This window comes from Podarcis erhardii (assembly GCF_964252035.2).
Source record: "Podarcis erhardii genome assembly, chromosome: 10".
Lineage (NCBI taxonomy): Eukaryota > Metazoa > Chordata > Lepidosauria > Squamata > Lacertidae > Podarcis > Podarcis erhardii.
In genome coordinates this window covers 60,467,139-60,488,557 of record NC_138500.1, presented here as the reverse complement: position 1 = coordinate 60,488,557, position 21,419 = coordinate 60,467,139, and the positions used below count along the sequence as shown (strand labels likewise).

Here is a 21,419-nt window from a genome sequence, read left to right as displayed (position 1 = left end):
GAATTAATTGATCAGATGATTACTTGACTATACCGTCTATGGCTAATCATCTCAGATTTCTTTAATCGGGTGACATGTCTGTGAGGAAACTCTACAAATAAAACACTGATTGAAATAAGTGTTCTTGCAAAGATGCTCAGTTGCGTCTTGACTGACTCAGCAGAGTTAACAAACACTATCATAATTCATTCCTTAAATTGAGATTAATGCAACTGAGCAGCAAACATAATCCTAATATGAATGTAGGTACATGAGCGAATTGCTAGACAACATTGGTAAAACCTTATGGCAATTATTTCTAGTATTCTATCTTTCAGAAATGTTATCTGTCATTTCTAGTGGTAACTGCTTTCTAGATAAGCTGTATATATACCGTGGAACCTCATTCCCGAATGCCTCCGTTGTCGTACGTTTCGGTTCTCGAATGCTGAAAACCCGGAAGTAAATGATTCCATTTTCAAAGGTTTTTTGGAACCTGAACGTGCCACGTGGCTTCCGCTGAGGGAAAGAAGCTCTTGCAACCAATCTGAAGTCGTGCCTTGGTTTTCGAACGTTTCGGGAGCTGAACGGGCTTCCAGAATGGATTTCGTTCGAGAACCTAAGTTCCACTGTACCTCTATTTGTGTGTGAATATGCTTTTTTGAGCTTAACTGAGACAGTCACAGACACTACAGTTGTTTTGGAAATAGCAATAAAAAACCTACATATTTGTCATTTTTGATGTCCAGACTGTATTGTAATGTTTTAATAGAACTTTAATAGAGCAGCTTCAGTGCAGTTAACATTTATGTGTGGACATGCACCTTAAGCTCTTTTTTTTACTATTTATTGTGACTATTTTGCAGTGCATATACTGGAACCTGGAGATCATCCTTTATTGCAGCAGCCTCTTCAGACATCAAAATCCGGCATTCAGCAAATTATTGAATGTTTTCGATCAGGTATGAGTAGGTTCTTTTTTATATATTATTTTGCCTTGAAGAAGAAGAAGAGAAGAGAAGAGTCTGGATTTGATATCCCGCTTTATCACTACCCGAAGGAGTCTCAAAGCGGCTAACATTCTCCTTCCCTTCCTCCCCCACAACAAACACTCTGTGAGGTGAGTGGGGCTGAGAGATGTCAAAGACGTGTGACTAGCCCAAGGTCACCCAGCAGCTGCATGTGGAGGAGCAGAGACACGAACCCGGTTCACCAGATTACGAGTCTACTGCTCTTAACCATTACACCACACTGGCTCTCTTGAAGGTTTGGAATGCTTCAGTGGTGGCATAAATAACATCTAATGAACAATCTAAAATCATTATTTCACATTTTAAGAAAAATGGCGCTCTTGGATTTTCATGGATTTGATTTTGGGTTGTATCCAACATTAGTCATATTCACAGTAGAACCACAGGGTTGTAACCAACAAAATAATTGCACATGCAAGCCTACTTCCACAGGCAATATGGAACCTCTTCTCTCCCTCCTCCACCTCCAAAATCTGCTCTGGGGGTTCCCCCCAACTCTCTGGAGCAGTTTTAGGGGTGAGGGTGGAAGGAGAAAGAAGTAAAGTTCTCTTGTGCCCATGCAAGTTAGTTCATGTTCACACTGATACAGTGGTGCCTCGCAAGACGAAAAGAATCCGTTCCGCGAGTCTCTTCGTCCAGCGGTTTTTTTCGTCTTGCGAAGCAAGCCCATTGACGGCTTAGCGGATTAGCGCTATTAGCGGCTTTTAGCAGCTTATCGGCTTAGCGGATAAGCAGATAAGCGGCTTAGCAGCTTAGAAAAAGGGGGGGGAAACCCCCCGCAGGAACTCGCAAGACATTTTCGTCTTGCGAAGCAAGCCCATAGGAAATTCGTTTTGCGAAGCACCTCCAAAACGGAAAACCCTTTCGTCTAGCGGGTTTTCCGTCTTGCAAGGCATTCGTCTTGTGGGGCACCACTGTATCCCTGGAAACAACCCACTGAAATTACAGTGGTACCCTGGGTTACATACGCTTCAGGTTACATACGCTTCAGGTTACAGACTCCACTAACCCAGAAATAGTGTTTCAGGTTAAGAACTTTGCTTCAGGATAAGAACAGAAATCGTGCACCGGCGGCGCGGCGGCAGCAGGAGGCCCCATTAGTGGTGCTTCAGGTTAAGAACAGTTTCAGGTTAAGAACGGACCTCCGGAACGAATTAAGTACTTAACCCGAGGTACCACTGTAATGCGCATGACTAACTTTAGTCCATTAATTTTGGTGGGTTGGCGCTGAGGAAAGTTCAGCAACCCAATGTTTTAAGAATTGCTTGTTTTAATTATTGTATTGATATTTGATTGTAAGTATACCACCCTGGGTTCCTATTTTAAGATGAGGACTTGGAGAATTTCTAAATGAATAAATAGGTCTAACCAAGATTCACCGACTCTGCTATTCTATTACCAACAGTAAGTAGTCAGTCAGATGCTTCTGGTACTCCCTGGCCCTTGCTGGTGTCCTGCGGTGAATGTTGATCAGACAGGGTGTTGTTGTCGTTTCAGCTTTTTAAATCTTCTGTTGTAATGTTCTTTGGTTGTACAGTTGTACCTTGGTTTTTGAACAGCTTAGTTCTCGAACGTCTTGGCTCCCGAATGCCACAAACCCAGAAGTGACTGTTCTGGTTTGTGAATTATTTTTGGAAGCTGAACATCCGACGGGCCTTCCGCGGCTTGTGATTGGCTGCAGGAGCTTCCTGCAACCAATCAGAATCCACACTATGGTTTCTGAACGTTTTGTAAATCGAACGGACTTTGTTCGACTTCCAAGGTACGCCTTTACTGTATACATCGTAGCTGAGACTGTAGCATTTCAAATTTTGAAAACCCCTTTGGGAAAATGTACACCACAAATGATGTGTTTACAACAGCAGTGTGGTTCTGAAGCATGCAGTAAACTTTTTTTTAAATCATTGCTTTTGATGGCAACGAGTGACAGCTGTTATGAAATAAAAATGATGCTTGATTGTTTATTTTACTGTATAATAATTATGTATGATGTTGTTATTGATTGCCTTGAGATGCCCATATAAAAAGCATATAAATATTTTAATAAAATATAAATAAATAAATTTAGGTACGGAAAACTCATAACTATAAATCTACTCTAACGTTAATCTTGCCACTCCATTTGTAAAATCATCTAAATTAGTAGCTTTTGCCATATCTTTTAGTAAATTGCATATGCTTATTTTGTGTTGTAGGGAAGAAGCATTTCTTTGCCCTGTCTGCAGAAATTTGGAATTTCTCCTTTGTGACCTTAGAAATTTCGGGCTTAGGTTGAATGTTCAGGGAAGTTTTTAATGTATGACATTTTCATGTATTTTTGATCTTTGTTAAAGATTAAAAATGATGATGATGTCCGATGTGGTCTTGTTGCTTTCTGAAAAAAGGAGTAAGGATTGTCGTTGGCGTTCTCAAGCAGGATTGTAGTATATTATTTCTATTTGGATTGTCTTTTCTAGTTAGGATAGCAATTGAATGGATATGTGTGTGTTGCTAACTATAGTCATTTATGGGAGCGGGTGGCGCTGTGGTCTAAACCACTGAGTCTCTTGGGCTTGCGGATCAGAAGGTCGGTAGTTCTTATCCACACGACAGGGTGAGCTCCCATTGCTCTGTCTCAGCTCCTGCCAACCTAGCAGTCAGAAAGCATGTCAAAGTGCAAATAGATAAATAGGTACCGCTCTGGTGGGAAGCTAAACGTCATTTTCATACACTCTGGTTTCTGTCACGGTGTTCTGTTGCGCCAAGCGGTTTAGTCACACTGGCCACATGACCTGGAAAGCTGTCTGTGGACAAATGATGGCTCCCTCGGCCTGAAAGTGAGATGAGCACCGCAGCCCCATAGTTGCCTTCAACTGGACTTAACCGTCCAGGGGTCCTTTACTTTTACCTTTACCTAGTCATTTAAGGTGGTTTTTTAGGTGTTTGTTCTTTTATGCTACTTGTATTTCTACCTTTCAGTGTTTTAATTGTTAGTAGTTTTTATCTTCACTGTTTTATTGTTTTATACTAATTCCTTTCATATGTAAACCTAAGTGATAATTTAGTTGCAAGGCAGTATAGAAATACCCAGAATAAGATAATAATACTGTGTTCAAAATGGTTGGTAAGACAGTACTGGACTTCTATAAGTTTCTATCCAGCCCCTGCTTCCTTCCAGTTAGAATAATTATACTCTACTGTGGAATGGGGCAGGTAAGGGCCAGGTAATGAAAGCTATAAAGAGGAAACAGCCATCTATATCTATCTATCTGTCTATCATCTATCTATCTATCTATCTATCTATCTATCTATCTATCTATCATCTCTATCTATCTATCTATATCATCATCATCTTAAGTTCAAACATCACTGTTGTAATAACCATGGGTCAAGCTTCCTAACAATCAGGCAAACAGTGATTTAGAACTGTTTTTTCTTTTCATTTTCAGTCTGCTCAAAACTTCCGAATTTAGCTGTATCTGGGTTCCAAAAGAGGAGCAGCAGACCATATTTGGTATCTTAATTCAGACATTAAGCCAAGCTGTGTTTTCTCTTTTTTTTTCTTTTTTTTTTTTTAATGATTTTTATTAATTTTACAACACAAACAAAAAACAAACAAACATAACACGACTTCCCCATACCTCCCCTTCACTGCATCCTTGTTTTAAAATTTTTTAGCAATCCTTCATCCAATTTTTATATTTAATTCTCTTTAAAATTTTCTTAAGCTTAAATTTTTACAGCTGTAATTCTTTATATCAAATCCCTTGACATCTTAACATTCCGAAATTTTACAACAATTTTTAAGATAAATTTTAAATTTTTCCCAGTCCTCTTCCACTGTCTCTCTCCTCTGGTCACGAATTCTGCCGGTCATCTCTGCCAGTCCCGTAAATTCAGTCACCTTGGTCTGCCATTCTTCCAGAGTAGGTAGTTCTTTAGTCTTCCAATACTTTGCCAAGAGAATTCTTGCTGCTGTTGTTGCATACATAAAAAATGTTCTATCTTTCTTTGGAATCATTTGGCCTACCATGCCCAAGAGAAAAGCCTCCGGTTTCTTTACAAATGTCCACTTAAGGATTTTCTTAATTTCATTATAGATCATTTCCCAGTAGGCCTTAATCTTCGGGCAGGTCCACCAAAGATGATAAAAAGTTCCTTCGCATTCATTACACTTCCAACAGTTGTTATTGGGCAAATGATATATCTTTGCAAGTTTGACTGGGCAAGCTGTGTTTTCTCAAACATGTTTCCTGGCTACTTAGAATCAATTTAGATAACAAGAACAACACAGTTAAGCTTTACAGAACATACTTTGGAATGATATCTGAAACTTAGAAAAAGGAAATACTAGTAGAGGAAAATGAAAAAGTAAAGTAACAGGCGATTCCATGGAAATACCGACCCATTTTTCATTTTCATATATAGTTTTCTTTATATATATATATATATATATATATATATATATGAGAGATCTGGTGGGAGGGCATTCCACAGGGTGGGTGCCACTACCAAGAAGGCCCTCTGCCTGGTTCCCTGTAACCTCACTTCTCGCAGTGAGAAAACTGCCAGAAGGCCCTCGGAGCTGGACCTCAGGGGGGGTGGAGATGCTCCTTCAGGTATACTGGCTCGAGGCCGTTTAGGACTTTAAAGGTCAGCACCAACAATTTGAATTGTGCTCGGAAGCATACTGGGAACCAATGTTGGTCATTCAGGACCGGTGTAATATGGTCTCGGCAGCCACTCCCAGTCATATGTGTTGTCATGTGCATCATTTATACCTCTTTATAGGACTGCCATACTTATTTCCCTGATAACGCAATTATTATTATTATTTTTTTTTATTAATTTTTTAGAAAAGTTTTTCTTTTACAAATTTAAATAACACATACTTTCCAATATAATACATAAATTCTTTTAGACTTCCCCCAGCTCCCTCCACAATCCTCATGATTTTAAAATTTAATTCACATTTTCTTTATAATTGTATTGCTAGTTAGTGAATCTTTACAGCTCTTTCCCCTCTTACAACACCCTTTCTCCTCACAAAGCCTCTTTAAAACCGACTAGCGTTGTCTGTTCATCACATATATTTTCCAGATAAATCGTAAACTTTCTCCAGTCCTGTATGAACTTGTGATCCTTTTGGTATCTGATTTTTCCTGTCAGTTTATCTAATTCAGCAAAGTCCATCAATTTCCGTCTCCATTCTTCCAATGTTGGTAAATCTTCTTGTTTCCATTTTTGAGCCATTAAAATTCTTGCCGCAGTCACTGCATATTGAAAAAGTTTGTAATCACTTCTATTGATCTCGCTTCCTGTAATTCCTAACAAAAAGGCTTCTGGTTTCTTCACAAACGTATATTTAAACATCTTTTTCAACTCATTATATATCATTTCCCAGAAGCCTTTTACTTTCTTACACTCCCACCACATATGATAAAACGACCCTTCCTTCTCCTTACATTTCCAACATTTATTACATGTCTTATACATTTTTGCAAGTTTAACGGGAGTGATATACCATCTATATACCATTTTCATGATATTTTCCTTTATCGTCATACATGCAGTGAATTTCATATTTTCCTTCCATACCTTCTCCCAATCTGTCAGCTGTATATTATAACCAAAATCCTTGGCCCAATGTATCATAACCGATTTAACTTCTTCGTCTTTTGTTTGCCATTCCAATAGCATTTTATACATTTTTGACAAAACCTTATAATCATTATTTATTATCTCTTTCTGAAATCTAGACTCTCCTTCAATATATTTCCTCTCTTTACAATCCTTTTTAAACATTTCATTTGTTTGGAAGTAGTGCAACCAATCATATACATATTTTTTAACTTGTTCATATGGCTTCAATTTCCATTCCCCCCCCTCTTTAATTACAATATCTCCATAAGTCATCCAATCCTCTCTCATGTTTGTCTTTTTAACACTCATGACCTCCAGTGGGGATAACCAATGAGGTACATTTGGTTCCAAAATATTTTGGTACCTATCCCATATTTCTATTAGGGCACCTCTAAAAATATGATTGGCAAAACTTTTGTGAGCTTTCTTCTTTCCCAACCATAAGTAGGCGTGCCAACCAAACCTGTTGTCAAACCCTTCCAAGTCCAATAACTTGTTATTTTTTAGTGTTATCCAGTCCTTTAACCAACAGAGACAAGATGCTTCATAATAAAGTTTCAAATCTGGCAGGGCGAAGCCACCTCTTTCTTTCGCATCAGTTAGTAACTTAAATTGTATTCGTGGCTTTTTGCCCTGCCAGATATATTTGGAAATCATTCTTTGCCACTCTCTGAAGATCTTTGTCCCCTTGATTATTGGAATCATTTGAAATAAAAACAACATCTTTGGAAGCACGCTCATCTTAATTGAAGAGATTCTTCCCCAAAAAGATAATTTCATCCTACTCCACACTTCGAGGTCTCTCTTAATAATGTTCCAAGTTGTCACATAATTGTTTTGATATAAATCAATATTTTTTTGAGTTAACCATATTCCTAAATATTTTACTTTTTTCGCCACTTCCATCTCTGTTTCTCTTTGCACTTCTTCCATCAGACTTTGGTCCAAATTCTTCACCATAAGTTTAGTTTTCCTCTTATTTAGTACAAATCCGGCTACTCTTCCAAATTGGTCAATTTCTTTTATAACTTCTTTTAAACTTCTTGTCGGATCTTCCACTGTAATTACCAGATCATCGGCAAAGGCTTTAACTTTATATTGATTTTGACCTACTGTTACCCCCTTTATTAGTTCATTTTGCCTAATAGAACTCAACAGGACCTCCAGAACCGTAATGAATAACAGTGGCGAAAGAGGGCATCCCTATCTTGTACCTTTCTTTATATTCACATCTTCTGTAATTACATTGTTTACAATCAATTTTGCTCTCTGTTCTGAATATATTGCCTTTATACCATTATAAAAGTCTTCTCCCACTTCCATCATTTCCAAGTTTTTCAACATAAATTCCCATGAAACATTATCAAACGCTTTCTCTGCATCCACAAACATTAGGACGGCCTGTCTCTCATTACTGTCAGTCAGATATTCCAGAATATTTATTATATTTCTTACGTTATCCTTCATATGTCTGCCAGGAAGGAAACCTGCCTGATCTCCATGGATGTGCTGTTGCAATATCTTCTTAAATCTTGTTGCCAAAATACCCGAGAAAATCTTGTAATCCATATTTAGCAGAGATATCGGTCTATAATTCTTCACTTGTGTGAGATCGGAGTCTTGTTTTGGTATGAGTGTTATAAAGGCTTCTTTCCATGTTTCTGGTATGTCCTGATGTTTCAAAATATTATTCATAACTTCTTTGAGTGGTGCCGTCAGGGAGCCCTTCATTTCTTTGTAATAAGTTGCTGTAAATCCATCTGGTCCTGGTGCCTTCCCTTTTTTCATCTGTTTTATAGTTTCCACAATTTCCTCATTCTCTATTGGGGCATTCAGTCTGTCTTTCATTTCTGTCGGGATCTTTTGCACCTTTTTTTCTTTCAAAAATTTCTCTATCTTCTTTATATTGTTTTTCTCTCGTCTTGCATATAAATGCTTGTAGAAATCCAAGAATCCTTTTCTGATGCCTTTTGGGTTCTCAATTTCCTCGCCATCCACAATAATTTTGTTTATTATACTTTGCTCTTTCCTTTTTTTGATTTGCCATGCAAGCCATTTTCCAGGTTTGTTTGCGAATTCAAAGTTCCTTTGTCTCAGTCTTTTAATATTCCATTCAACTTCAACGCAATAATTATTAGGCCTCTTATTTGTATCGTGCCATCAGTGTAGGGCATTTTGCAGAGTTCTGCAAAAAGTGAAAGATGTTTCTCCTCAAGAAGCTTAAAATCTGAAAGACGAGTCATGGTGGGGGAATCTGTTCTACTGTTTCCAGTAGAGAGTACTTCAGTCACCCGTACACATTGCACTGAGCATACTAACACACTTGCACTGCTGTTGTGTAGTACAAAGGAGGCTCATGTTTTGAGTTGGAAAGAGGATGGTAGTAATTTGACTGTGTTCAGAGCCTCCCATCCTTTTCAGTAAACGTCCGTGCATTGCAAACTCTTATTTTAGTTTGAAATATGCAGAAGCGGCTAAAGAACTCCAGGTTCACTTCAGCTAAGTGAGTTGCAAATTGCGCAATTAACATCTTTTAACAGAAATCTCTTGGTTTTAAAGCATAGCTGTCAACCGTCCCGCATTTGGCGGGAAAGTCCCTTATCCCAACACTGTGTCCCGCTGCTGTCCCTTATTGAAGATGTCCCTTAAATTTCCTGGGTTTCAAAGGAAGCAGCTCCTCTCCCTCTCTCCCTGCCAGCCGGCCAGGGAGGAGGGAGGCTCCAACTGTGTTGCTTGGCTGCATTGCTCACCCAATAAGGAGTCTAAGAATGACTGGGGGGGGTGGAGCTTGCATGCCTTGTGCAGATCAAATCGGCTGCATTGCCTGGGGACTCGCCTTTGCTCAACGCTTCCCAGCGGAGAGGTGACAGTGGTTTTCCTTGCTGCATCCCCTTTGCCGGGTTGCTGCGCTGTGGGAACCACTGCTTGAGGCTTCGTTTTGTCTGCTGGCTGGGCTTTCTGCCTTTGGCTTGGAGGGGCTCAGAAGTTGATCATACCTGTGCTTGGAAAACCCCTTATTTTGGCTGCTGGTCCCTTATTTTCGAGGCTGCTGGTCCCTTATTTTCAAATCTGTAAGTTGACAGCTATGTTTTAAAGCCTTGTATGTATTTTCTCAGTTTCCCCTCACACCACTTTCTCACTTCTTACTGGAATAGCATCTGTAGTTATTGCTGCTTCTTACTTTTGTCTTCATGGCCTTACATATCTTGCTCCCTGTACCTAGTATAGCTCTTTTTAAAAGGAAAGCAACTCCCTGCTTCTCCAGTACAATGAGTTCAAAGTGTTTTCTGGACTATCTTAGCCTTGTACTGCCTGCCACTTGGCTTCCCCATGCCCTATATCCTTGTTCATTCATCTCTGAACACACCTCCACCCCAGCCTTTTTCTTGTAAATCTAATTTAAATGGCAAGTCAGCTCCATGGCCTGACATGTCTATGTTCTCGAGTATTTACTTAGTGCACCGGCACTGTCAAATGGCAGCAGTAATAATTTATGGGACTACAAATGGCTTTTTTTGCTCAGGTGTTTGACATAAGAGAAATAGAAGTGCTTTGAAAAGGAACTCTGAAACTTTTATAAAAGGGATGCTCTGTGGGCCCAAGTTTGTCTTTAGCTTTTAGGATATTTTACCAGGTCACACCTGATCAATCTGGATACCTGATCGTGTGCTAGGCAAATAAACTTTTGAAAATGGAAATAATGTTCCATATACCAAGCATGTTGTTGGATGATCCCTTCAAACACCGAAATAACAGTTTTGCACAGAATTGCAGCCTCATTCTGCTGCCCATTTAGTACTATTTTAACTATTATATTTGCCTGTGAAAATAGTATAAGTATTGTACAGTCGTGCTATTGTATGATCCTTGCTTTTGAAACCGTAGTTTTTATCAGTATACTAAGTAAAATAGGCTAAGCTGAAAACAAGCAATCTTTTTGTTCGTTTGTTTTTACTTCCTCATTAATGTCTTACTAAGGCTTTCTGAGAAGTGACATTAAAATTAATTCAGTAGATGTTTTAATATTAAATAAATTTGTGTTTTGGGGAGAAATGGACTTTGATTTTATATAACTTATATCTGAAAGAAATAACGCTAGTGAAAAATATACAGTTTTGCAGTATTGGAGTAATAAAGGTAAAGGACCCATGGATGGTTCAGTCCAGTCAAAGGCAACTATGGGGTTGCGGCGCTCATCTCACTTTCAGGCTAAGGGAGCCGGTGTTTGTCCACAGACAGCTTCCCGAGTCATGTGGCCAGCAGGACTAAACCACTTCTGGTGCAATGGGACACCATGACAAGTGCCAAAGTGCATGGAAATGCCATTTACCTTCCCACCACAGTGGTACCTATTTATTTATTTGCACTGGTGTGCTTTAGAAGTGCTAGGTTGGCAGGAGCTGGGACAGAGCAACAGGAGTAATAGGAATAATAGGCTGTTAGTAGCATCAGTTGGATCTCTACACTGATATCGTTTCATGTTGAGAGAGGCATACCCACATTCACACTTTTAAACAGAACTTTACATCATCTTGAAGTCCAGATTTGGTTAAAAAGAGAGAGAGAAATATATGGATAAGAATACATCATAGAAAGTATCATTCATTATTCAGTAACTAGATGTTGAAGGGTTTGATGTTGAAGGGTTTGAAATAAATTACTCAAGATTGTTGTTAGTTTGTGTTCAAGGGTCTAACTGATTTCCGTCTGGCTTTGGCCTGTTTTTGTTTTTTTTTTTTTTATAAATATTTATTAAGATTTTTAAATATAAAACATAATAAACAATCTTACTTCTTTCACAACAGTTTCATCACTTCTTTGGGCTCCCTCACGTCTCCCGCTCCCATTTACATCGTTAAAAAATTTTTTCCAAACAAATTATCAACTTGTTTACAATCTCATGTCCACTCACACATATAATCTAGCGCTTCTTCCAGAAAGTTTTATATTTTCTTTAGTCTCACTTATCATCAAATTTAAATCTAGTTTAGTGGTGACCAGTTTTTTATAATCTAGCATCCTTCTTAGCATTCAACCAAATTACAATGTTTTTGTAAATACATCTTGAATTTCTCCCAGTCTTCCTCCAACTTCTCTTCTCCCAGATCACGGATTCTGCCGGTCATCTCGGCCAGTTGCATATAGTCCATCAGCTGCATCTGCCACTCTTCCAGTGTGGGTAGATCTTGAGTTTTCCAGTTTTTTGCGATGAGAATCCTTGCTGCCGTTGTTGCATACATGAAAAATGTTCGATCCTTCTTTAACACCTTCTGGCCGACAATGCCCAGAAGAAAGGCCTCTGGTTTCTTTGTGAAGGTATACTTAAATACCTTTTTCAGCTCATTATATATCATTTCCCAGACAGGAAATGATATATATATCATTTCCCAAACAGGCTTTGGCCTGTTTTTGAGTCACCCAGTTGGATGATTTATGCTGGGATATTGTTAGGAATCATCTAATTCTTTTCTGATGGGCCTCTAAACAGCTTTAAATACCATCAACAATGGGCTGTCTCTCTGGACTAGGACATTCCAGAGGTTTGGACCCAGAAGGTGGTGTTTGACGATTTCCGTTCCATCTTATAGTTTTGTCTTTGAGGTTCCCATGCTATTTAACATTCACATGAAGCTGCTGAAAGAAGTCATTTGAGGAGGTTTGGATCAAAGTGTTGTCCCATAATTCCATCCCTTTATTCTACCTGCTCTAGTCAAAATGCCCCAGTAGATCTGACTTGGGTTGGAAAGCACGGTCGCTGAAAGAACCAAGTTAGGGGATTTTCCTGAACTTGATGCTAGTTATATTGAGTCTGGTGGCTATGAGTGACTTTTAGTAGGGCCAAAGTTGGTGAACCGGTCCAAGCTATCTAATCTAAATAAAGCAAATCTCCCGTTAAATGTGCTCTCTTTACATCCAGACCATATTCTTATAGTGCACTCTACTGCTGCCTTTATAGATTATTTGGAAACTTCAACTGCTTCAGAATGCAAGCACTAGTTTGCTTATGTGAGCCATTGTTTAGGGCACACCACATGCTGTATCAGGATGGAATTGATTTAAATCGATTTAAATCACGATTTAAATCACTAGTCAGTAAGATTTGATTTAAATCATTTTTTTTATAGAAGGACTCATTCTTGCTGGTATAATTTTAATATTTACAACCAGATGAAGTTTTTATTTCTGGAATAATAAATTTTCACAGTAGTTTTTACAGTTATATCAAAAATTACTGGTTTTGTTATACTATTAGAAATGCATAGACTGATAATCATGAAATTAATGTGAGGTTTAATAAGTTGACTGTTTATATTTGGAAAACTTTTCTGCTGTACTTTATTGGAAGGAGAAAAACAATCATTTCCTTAATAATAATTTAACTAAAACAATAACATTATAGCATATGTATCCATGTTGGTTAAACATTAAAAAAAAAAAAATTACACTGAGTTTTAGCACACATGAAAAACTTAAAGCAAATCCTTATTTCCTGATGAATAGACTTTGGAATGTAATGTAACTTAAACAGAAAACTATCTTTAGAAAGATTTTTCCTCCAAAAGCATTTTATTTTAAAAATCCAATTTAAATCAAAAAAATCTGATTTAAATTTAAAAAAATCTGATTTTTTAAAATAAAAAAATATCATTGACTTTTATCCACCCTTTGCTGTACCATTGGTTTTCAGGCTCAGTTTAAAGTATTCATGTTGACCTTTAAAGCCCTAAACAGGCTGTTTGAGGGACCACTTGTACCCATACTAAACTGCCCTGGCCTTAAGATTGGCCCGAGATTACAATGAACCAGTTTTAATTCTGGAGTCAACTAAAAGTGTAAAAGACTATTAGCATAAATAGCTGGCAAGGCATGCACTTTGTGCTGCAAAATACTGATTGTTCTGCAGCCCCTTCATGGTCCACCTGTAGGGACTCCCCCCCCCCCCGGCCTTTTTTAGCGAGTCATTATTACATGAACAGCTCGCTGTCATGGTGCCAGTTTGTCAGCGACTACTAACCAGTTACTGACAACTAGTCATTTCCGAGCACAATTCAAAGTGTTGGTGCTGACCTTTAAAGCCCTAAACGGTCTTGGCCCAGTATACCTGAAGGAGTGTCTCCACTCCCATCGTTCTACCCGCACACTGAGATCCAGCGCTGAGGGCCTTCTGGCGGTTCCCTCACTGCGAGAAGTGAGGTTACAGGGAACTAAGCAGAGGGCCTTCTCGGTAGTGGTGCCCACCCTGTGGAACGCCCTCCCACCAGAAATAAACAACTATATGACTTTTAGAAGACATCTGAAGGCAGTTTAGGGAAGTTTTTCATGTTTAATGCTATACAGTAGTACCTCGGGTTAAGAACTTGCTGTATTTTTCGCTCCACAAGACGCAGCTAGTTTTTGGAGGAGGAAAACAAGAAAAAAAAATCTTGCTGCCTCCAAAACTCTGTGCAATTTAAAAACAAGGCAAGAACCTAAAGCCAGCCGAAGCATACAGCTTTATCTCTTATCTGTGGTGGGCTTTGCAGAGAGAAAAATCAGCATCTTAGAATAAAAGAACCATAGAATTGTAGAGTTGGACTCCAAGGAGTCGTCTAATCCAACCCACCACAATGCAGGAATCTCAACTAAATCATACATGACAGATGGCCATCCCACCTGTGCTTATAAGCCTCCAATGAAGTAGAGTCTGCCATCTTACTGTTCTTGAGTGCCTCCACAATTCAGCAAAGCACATTTGCAGAAATTCACTCTTACTAAGGATCTACACCTGTCCTCTTTTGCCTCTGACCACCCGAGTTTTCTCTTTCCTCAGTGGAACATAATTCTGAGTGCCTTATTTTTCGCTCTATAAGACGCACCAGACCATAAGATGCACCTAGTTTTTTGGAGGAGGAAAACAAGAAAAAAAATATTCTGAATCCCAGAAGCCAGAACAGCAAGAGGGATCGCTGCGCAGTGAAAGCAGCAATCCCTCTTGCTGTTCTGGCTTCTGTGATAGTTGTGCAGACTGCATTCACTTTGTAAGATGCACACACATTTCCCTTACTTTTGAGGAGGGAAAAAGTGAGTCTTATAGAGCAAAAAATACGGTAATTCATTCCGGAGGTCCGTTCTTAACCTGAAACTGTTCTTAACCTGAGACACCACTTTAGCTAATGGGGCCTCCTACTTCTACGGCGCCACCACCACACGATTTCTGTTCTCACCCTGAAGCAAAGTTCTTAACCCGAGGTACTATTTCTGGGTTAGTGGAGTCTGTAACCTGAAGCATCTGTAATCCGAGGTACCACTGTATTGCGTTTTTAATATTCAGTTGGGAGCCGCCCAGAGTGGCTGGGGAAACCCAGCCAGATGGGCAGTGTATAAATAAATTAATTATTAAAATTATTATTATTATTGACCACCATGCAAGCCCTCCAGCGGCCCATGGGGCCAAAAACTAAGTACTTAAGGGTTGCTACCCTGTACACACTTACATGCGAGTAAGTCTCATGGAACTCAGTGGGGTAAGTACGGGTAGGTATGTGTAACATTCAACCATTAGTCTTACTTATGTCTGTGGGAAAGATGTTGGCATTTGATTAATTTCCCCATAAACATAATTGAACATTTAAAGTACTTACCTTCCCCTGGATCATGCCTCGAATGCTTTTTATATGTTTCAGGAACTAAGCAACTTAAACATATTTTGCTGAAAGATGTGGACACCATCTTCGAATGTAAATTATGCCGCAGCCTCTTCAGAGGACTACCGAATTTAATAACCCACAAGAAGTTCTACTGTCCTCCAAGTCTCCGGATGGATGACAGTAAGTTTTGTTCTCTTAAGTCTCTTGTTCAACATACAGTCATACCTTGGAAGTCGAACGGATTCTGTTCCGGAAGTCCATTTGACTTCCAAAACTTTCAGAAACCAAAGTGCGGCTTCTGATTGGCTGTAGGAAGCTCCTGCAGCCAATCGGAAGCCGCGGAAGTCTGATAACCCACAAACATAGCAAGAGCTCTGCTGGATCAGGCTAAAGGCCAGTCTTATCCAGCACTCTGTTCTCCCAGTGGCCAACCAGATGCCTTTGGGAAACATGCAAGCAGGAGATGAGTGCAACAGAGGATGAGGAGAGGATGCTTAACCTTTTCCACATATCTAAATTCCTTGTCTAAATTGCTACCTGAGTGCTTTTATCCTGGCAGAGGGGGAAACAGAAGTACAGTGGTACCTTGGGTTACAGACGCTTCAGATTACAGGCGCTTCAGGTTACAGACTCCGCTAACCCAGAAATAGTGCCTCGGGTTAAGAACTTTACCTCAGGATGAGAACAGAAATTGCGCAGCGGTGGCACAGTGACAGCGGGAGGCCCCATTAGCTAAAGTGGTACCTCAGGTTGAGAACAGTTTCAGCTGAAGAACAGACCTCCGGAATGAATTAAGTTCTTAACCCGAGGTACCACTGTATCACTGTACTGTATACAACACTTAATGTCTCACATCATATGTAACTAATCCACAACCTGAAAAAGAGACAATGCATGTTGTAAACCAAGAAAATCCATAATAAAAGAGTGACACCTGTGAAATAATATAATGTAAACATTGTGGGTTTCTTTTTTTTTTTTTTTTAATCTACAGACTCTCCTGATGTAAATGATAAACAGAGCCAAGCCATAAGCGATCTCCTGGAAGCTATGTATCCTAGAGTGGACAAGCAAGACTATATAATCCGTTTGGAACCTATAGAGACAAACCGGAATGCTGTCTTTCAATATGTTTCAAAGGCGGATAGCACAGTTGAGAACATTGAGATGAATGTCACCACCGAACCAGCTCCTGTAGCAGAAACGCCAGAACCTACCGCACAACCTCCTAAAGCGGTTCCTAGTCCCTCACAGGAAGAAACGGCAGAGATTCCTGTGGCTGCTGCTGCTAGCAAGGTAATATTGACTCCAGAAGAACCGTCTCTGTCAACAAAGCCTAAGCTGGAACGTGATAAACCAGATTTGGGTCACCAGTTAATTTGCTGCCTCTGTAAAAAAGAATTTCATTCCAGACGCAGTGTACGCCGACATATTAGAAAAGTACACAAGAAGAAGATGGAAGAACTGAAGAAATTTATTGAAATTAAAAGGCGGCCAAATCAGACATCTGGAAGGGGGCGCAATAAGAACATTCTTGTAACACTGGGTAGGAGCTGTCCTGTATGCTATAAATCCTTTGCTACAAAAGCCAATGTAAGGAGGCATTTTGATGAAGTTCACAGGGGACTGAGGAGGGATTCCATCACTCCTGACATAGCTACAAAGCCTGGGGAACCTTTGTCCTTGGAATCGGCTAAAAAATCTGTTAAGACCCGAAAACAAAAGTCCCTTAAGGCTGAATACAACTTAACCACCTGCAAATGCCTCTTGTGCAAGAGGAAATACAGTTCGCAGGTAATGCTCAAAAGGCATATGCAAATTGTTCACAAGATCACCCTTTCAGCAAAAAATGCTAAAAGAGAGAAGAAGCCCAATAACGCAGTTAGCACAGAAGTGAAAGAGAAAACGGAACCAGCAGAATCTGCGGAATCAGTGCCTCCCATCATCAGCTCCCCGCAGAATGAAACAAAGGGAACAAATTCGAATGAAAGGAAGAATGCATCTTCATCGACTGAGAAAAAGAACACCTCGTCATCCGCCGAACGAAGGAATGCATCAGCTGCTGAACGGAAGAATGCATTGTCCGCTGAACGGAAGAATGCATCGTCCGCTGAACGAAAGAATGTATCATCCGCTGAACGAAAGAATGTATCGTCCGCTGAAAGAAAGAATGCATCGTCCGCTGAACGAAAGAATGCATCGTCCGCTGAACGAAAGAATGCATCGTCCGCTGAACGAAAGAATGCATCGTCCGCTGAACGAAAGAATGCATCGTCCACTGAACGAAAGAATGCATCGTCCACTGAACGAAAGAATGCATCGTCCACTGAACGGAAGAATGCATCGTCCTCTGAACGGAAGAATGCATCGTCCACTGAACGAAAGAATGCATCTTCTTCCACTGAAAGGAAGAACGCACCACCCACAAAGAAAAGCAAAGTTAAGCCGAGCTCTGAAAATTCGAAGTCAAGTAATCAGTCCATTGCAAGTGGTCTCCGAAAGCCCAGGAAGCCGAGGCTTTCCGTTGGCTTTGACTTTAAAAAGCTTTACTGCAAACTCTGCAAACGCCAATTTACGTCCAAGCAAAATCTAACGAAGCACATCGAGCTGCACACGGACGGAAATAACATTTTTGTGAAATTCTACCGGTGCCCGCTCTGCCCTTACGAAACCCGCCGGAAGCGCGACGTGATCAGACATATAACCGTGGTCCACAAAAAGTCTTCGCGATACCTTGGCAAGATAACGGCAAGCTTGGAAATCAGAGCGGTGAAAAAACCCATTGACTGCGTTTTAAACAAGGTGACGAGAAGAGGCGCTCCGAGGGATGAAGGTAAGCAAAATGGTGCAAAGCCGGACGTCACCTCTAACTCGCCGAGCAAGAAGTACGAAGGGGCTGATGTGGGCATTGAAGTGAAAGTCACAAAGAATTTCTCTCTGCACAGATGCAATAAATGCGGGAAAGCGTTTGCCAAAAAGACTTTCCTAGAACATCACAAGAAGACTCATAAGGCAAATGTATCCCATTCGCCCGAAGAAAACAATACAACCAAAGGCAGAAGCACGAGATCTAAAGCTCTTGTCTGCTGAGGAACAACGAGTGCCTTGCAAAACGTTTGCCTGAATTTTCCACTGGTGTTTCTAGCTCAGACTCTGACGCTGTAGAACATAAAAAAGTATATTGCATTTATTCTCCTCAGCCCTGTATTTATAGGATTCAGTATGAATTTGTCCTTGTTCAAGAAAGTGACCCTAGCACAGTTGTACATGGTCGGTTCCTGAAAGTTTAATAATATTCTGTAACAAGTTGTTTGGGGCATAATGTTTAGTGGTAGGGACCGTAGTTCCAAAGGTTTTTTTAAATTAACTTTGCACTTCATTGGTACTGACCAGGTAGAGGAAAGCCTTTGATGGGCTTGAAATAGCCTGTTAGTGCTGTGTTTCCCTGTGGTTTTAGTCTGTTAGCAAATATTTCTGGCATATAGAGTTTTTGCATAAATGCTAGCATACTTAAGATGAGCATAAATTTAGGGTACATAGCTCTATATAGCTATATAGTTTAGAGTCAACACTTTTGCGTTAAAATTCCGTTTCTCTGTTTGACACAAGATGTCCATTCCTTTTAGAGAAACTAAAATCTCAGGTTTTTTCCTGAGCTAGAATTTTGGTACCTGGACCTTTATAGCTAGCATTTTAACCATAATGTTTGTTTCCACGTACCCTGTTTAGACACCTGCGGGTGGGGATATTGGATATTCTAAAGTTCAGTGGCAATTTTACATGACGTACAAAACAACAGTCTTAACTAGTTTCAGTTGAAATGTTGTTGGGCAACCAGCCATCAAGGAGAGAATAGTTTGGTGGCTTTTTTAAAATTACTACTTTATACAAAAGATTAATAATCTCTAACAGATGTTTATTAAGAGTATATCTATGTTGATAATTCAGATCCAAAGTTCCCATTAGGTGAAGGTATCTTTCCAGAGTTAAACCACTTGTGGATTCTGGTTTTAATGTGAAATGGTTATATGTAGACAAGCTTCCAGATACTTGGGAGCCACCCTCAGGTTGCTGGGGGGAAGTTGGTGGGTTTTTTCATTTTGTCTTTTAAAGATATGGGTTATTCTTACCAAAACCACAGTCAGCTTATTGGACACAGAAAGTGCTTCTGGCTTTTGTGTGGAAAATGTTCATGCTGCCTACAAGCAAAGCCCCCCCTTTTTTAAGTTGGCTAAATATTATATTGATATATGTATTTCTCCTTAACATGAGATGATGTGTGGTAAAATTTGGAATTAGAACCACTAATATCTTGAAATAGTTCTATGAGAGGAAATATTTTTATAAGCTATTTTCTTAGTAAATGTATTGATTGTTCCTAAAAGGTAACGTCTTGTCTGAGTTTTTCAAGAGCGATTAAACTCCATTAAAAATAGCCCTTTGAATTAATAGCCAGCTTTCTTATTTCATGTGTGCAGTAGTGCTGGTAACAGAAAAATGAACATTTTAAAAGGGAAATTTTGCAAACCATTTTTGAAGACCTATTCGTTTTAAGGACGTTATCAACTTGGAGCATGCGTTCCAGACTTGGCCCTTACTTAATTCTAATTTTGCTGAACAGATTTTACGTCCATTGTGATATACTACTAAGCAAACACTTGTTGTGTGATGTACTTTAAAAATATTTTTTTACAGATGAATGTATATGAGCAGTTTCTTAGCGTAATTTGAATGAACTGCAATTTGAATCGTAATATTTTTTAGCATTGGCGCTAATTTCAATTCATGGTTCAATACTTTTTTGGGAGTATTAAGTTTGACTGTACTGAACTTGCTGCAAAAAAAAATGTATAGTAATTTTGCATGGTTAGCATATTGGTCAGTCTTTCATATGGAAGTTTACAAGTTACCCACATTCCCCTATTTTAATTGTTGTTGTTTTTAAAAAAAGATTATACGCAAGCACTTTAATAGATGCAGTTTAAAATTTTAGTTATTTTTTAAAACACAGTACACTAATGTTCATGTGAAGATAGTAGATGGGTTTTGTAGACAATTCATATACAACTGTAGTTCCTTAAATATTCTTTAAACGAAAGATAGTGGAAGGACTTTTTTTCTTTCTTTTTGCCCACAAGATGTTGAATGACCACTGTAGATGGCACTTGACTTTCACTGTAAAGTTTATGAAATTCTTGCTTCCTATCTTATTTTATAATCGATTCTATAGCAAAACATTAGTATACCTACCATTATGAAATTTTTGGCAGGTTTCTGCGCTTTCTTAATTTTTAGAAAATGTTTAGTGATTTGTGTCAAATTGCCACAGTTTAAAAGATGATGGGTTAGATCCAGAAGACCTGTGAACAGGATCCCACTCACAGGATCCTCCTACTGGAGGAAGGCGGATAAAGCTATTTTCACTGATTCCTCCTTCTCCCGCCTCCAGAGCAGTGTGAGGTGTGGCATGGAGGGCTAGAGAGGAAACAGGAAGTGGCAAAAACCACCTCGCTTCACCTTCCTCCCGTGGGAGCTTCTGCTGGTTCTTGGTCCCTTCTGTTCACAGAAGGGACTCTCTCTGGATCCAACCCGATGTACAAATGAAGAAATGCCATTTTTAAAATATTGGTTGACTCCCTTGCTTAGGGAATGCCTTGTGTCCATATATACTTTTTTGTATAAAATATATCTAAAAATGTTGATCATAAATAAAAAAATATTCTTTTATGGATAGGTAAGTGTTTGGCCTTTTAGTGCTTTGCACTAAAAAAACAAAACTGTGAATGGGAAATAGACGGTAACTGTTGCTGGAAATGTTCTATGTTTGAATACACTTGCTTCTTGGAGAAATGTACTTTATTTGGAAATAAAGCAGACTGGAAGTTATTTGAGGTAAATGTACTCGAATGTTTGTACTTGATTTTATTAGTTGAATTTGTGCGTGTTTACAACTCCCAAGAATAATATGGGTTATGCTAGCCTTTATCTCAGTGCCCAGGTACTCTTGGAGCTAGGGACGCAGGTGGTGCTGTGGTCTAAACCACTGAGCCTCTTGAGCTTGCTGATCGGAAGGTCGGTGGTTTGAATCCCCAAAACAGAGTGAGTTCCTGTTGCTCTGTCCCAGCTCCTGTCAACCTAGCAGTTCAAAAGTGTACCAGTT

At 39.4% G+C, this 21,419-nt stretch overlaps 1 protein-coding gene across 2 annotated transcripts in view; it reads left to right on the top strand.

The window, feature by feature from the left end:
• The window catches only part of ZNF800 (zinc finger protein 800), a 28,155-nt gene extending 6,995 nt beyond the window's left edge, over positions 1-21,160 (top strand). For both annotated transcript variants that reach the window (XM_081877904.1, XM_081877903.1), the window contains exons 3-5: positions 846-941; positions 15,296-15,439; positions 16,254-21,160. In XM_081877904.1, coding sequence (XP_081734030.1) covers positions 846-941; positions 15,296-15,439; positions 16,254-18,349 — 2,336 coding nt within the window. In that variant the 3' untranslated portion in view covers positions 18,350-21,160. The remainder of the gene's footprint in view (positions 1-845; positions 942-15,295; positions 15,440-16,253) is intronic.
• Positions 21,161-21,419: the final 259 nt, after the last annotated feature.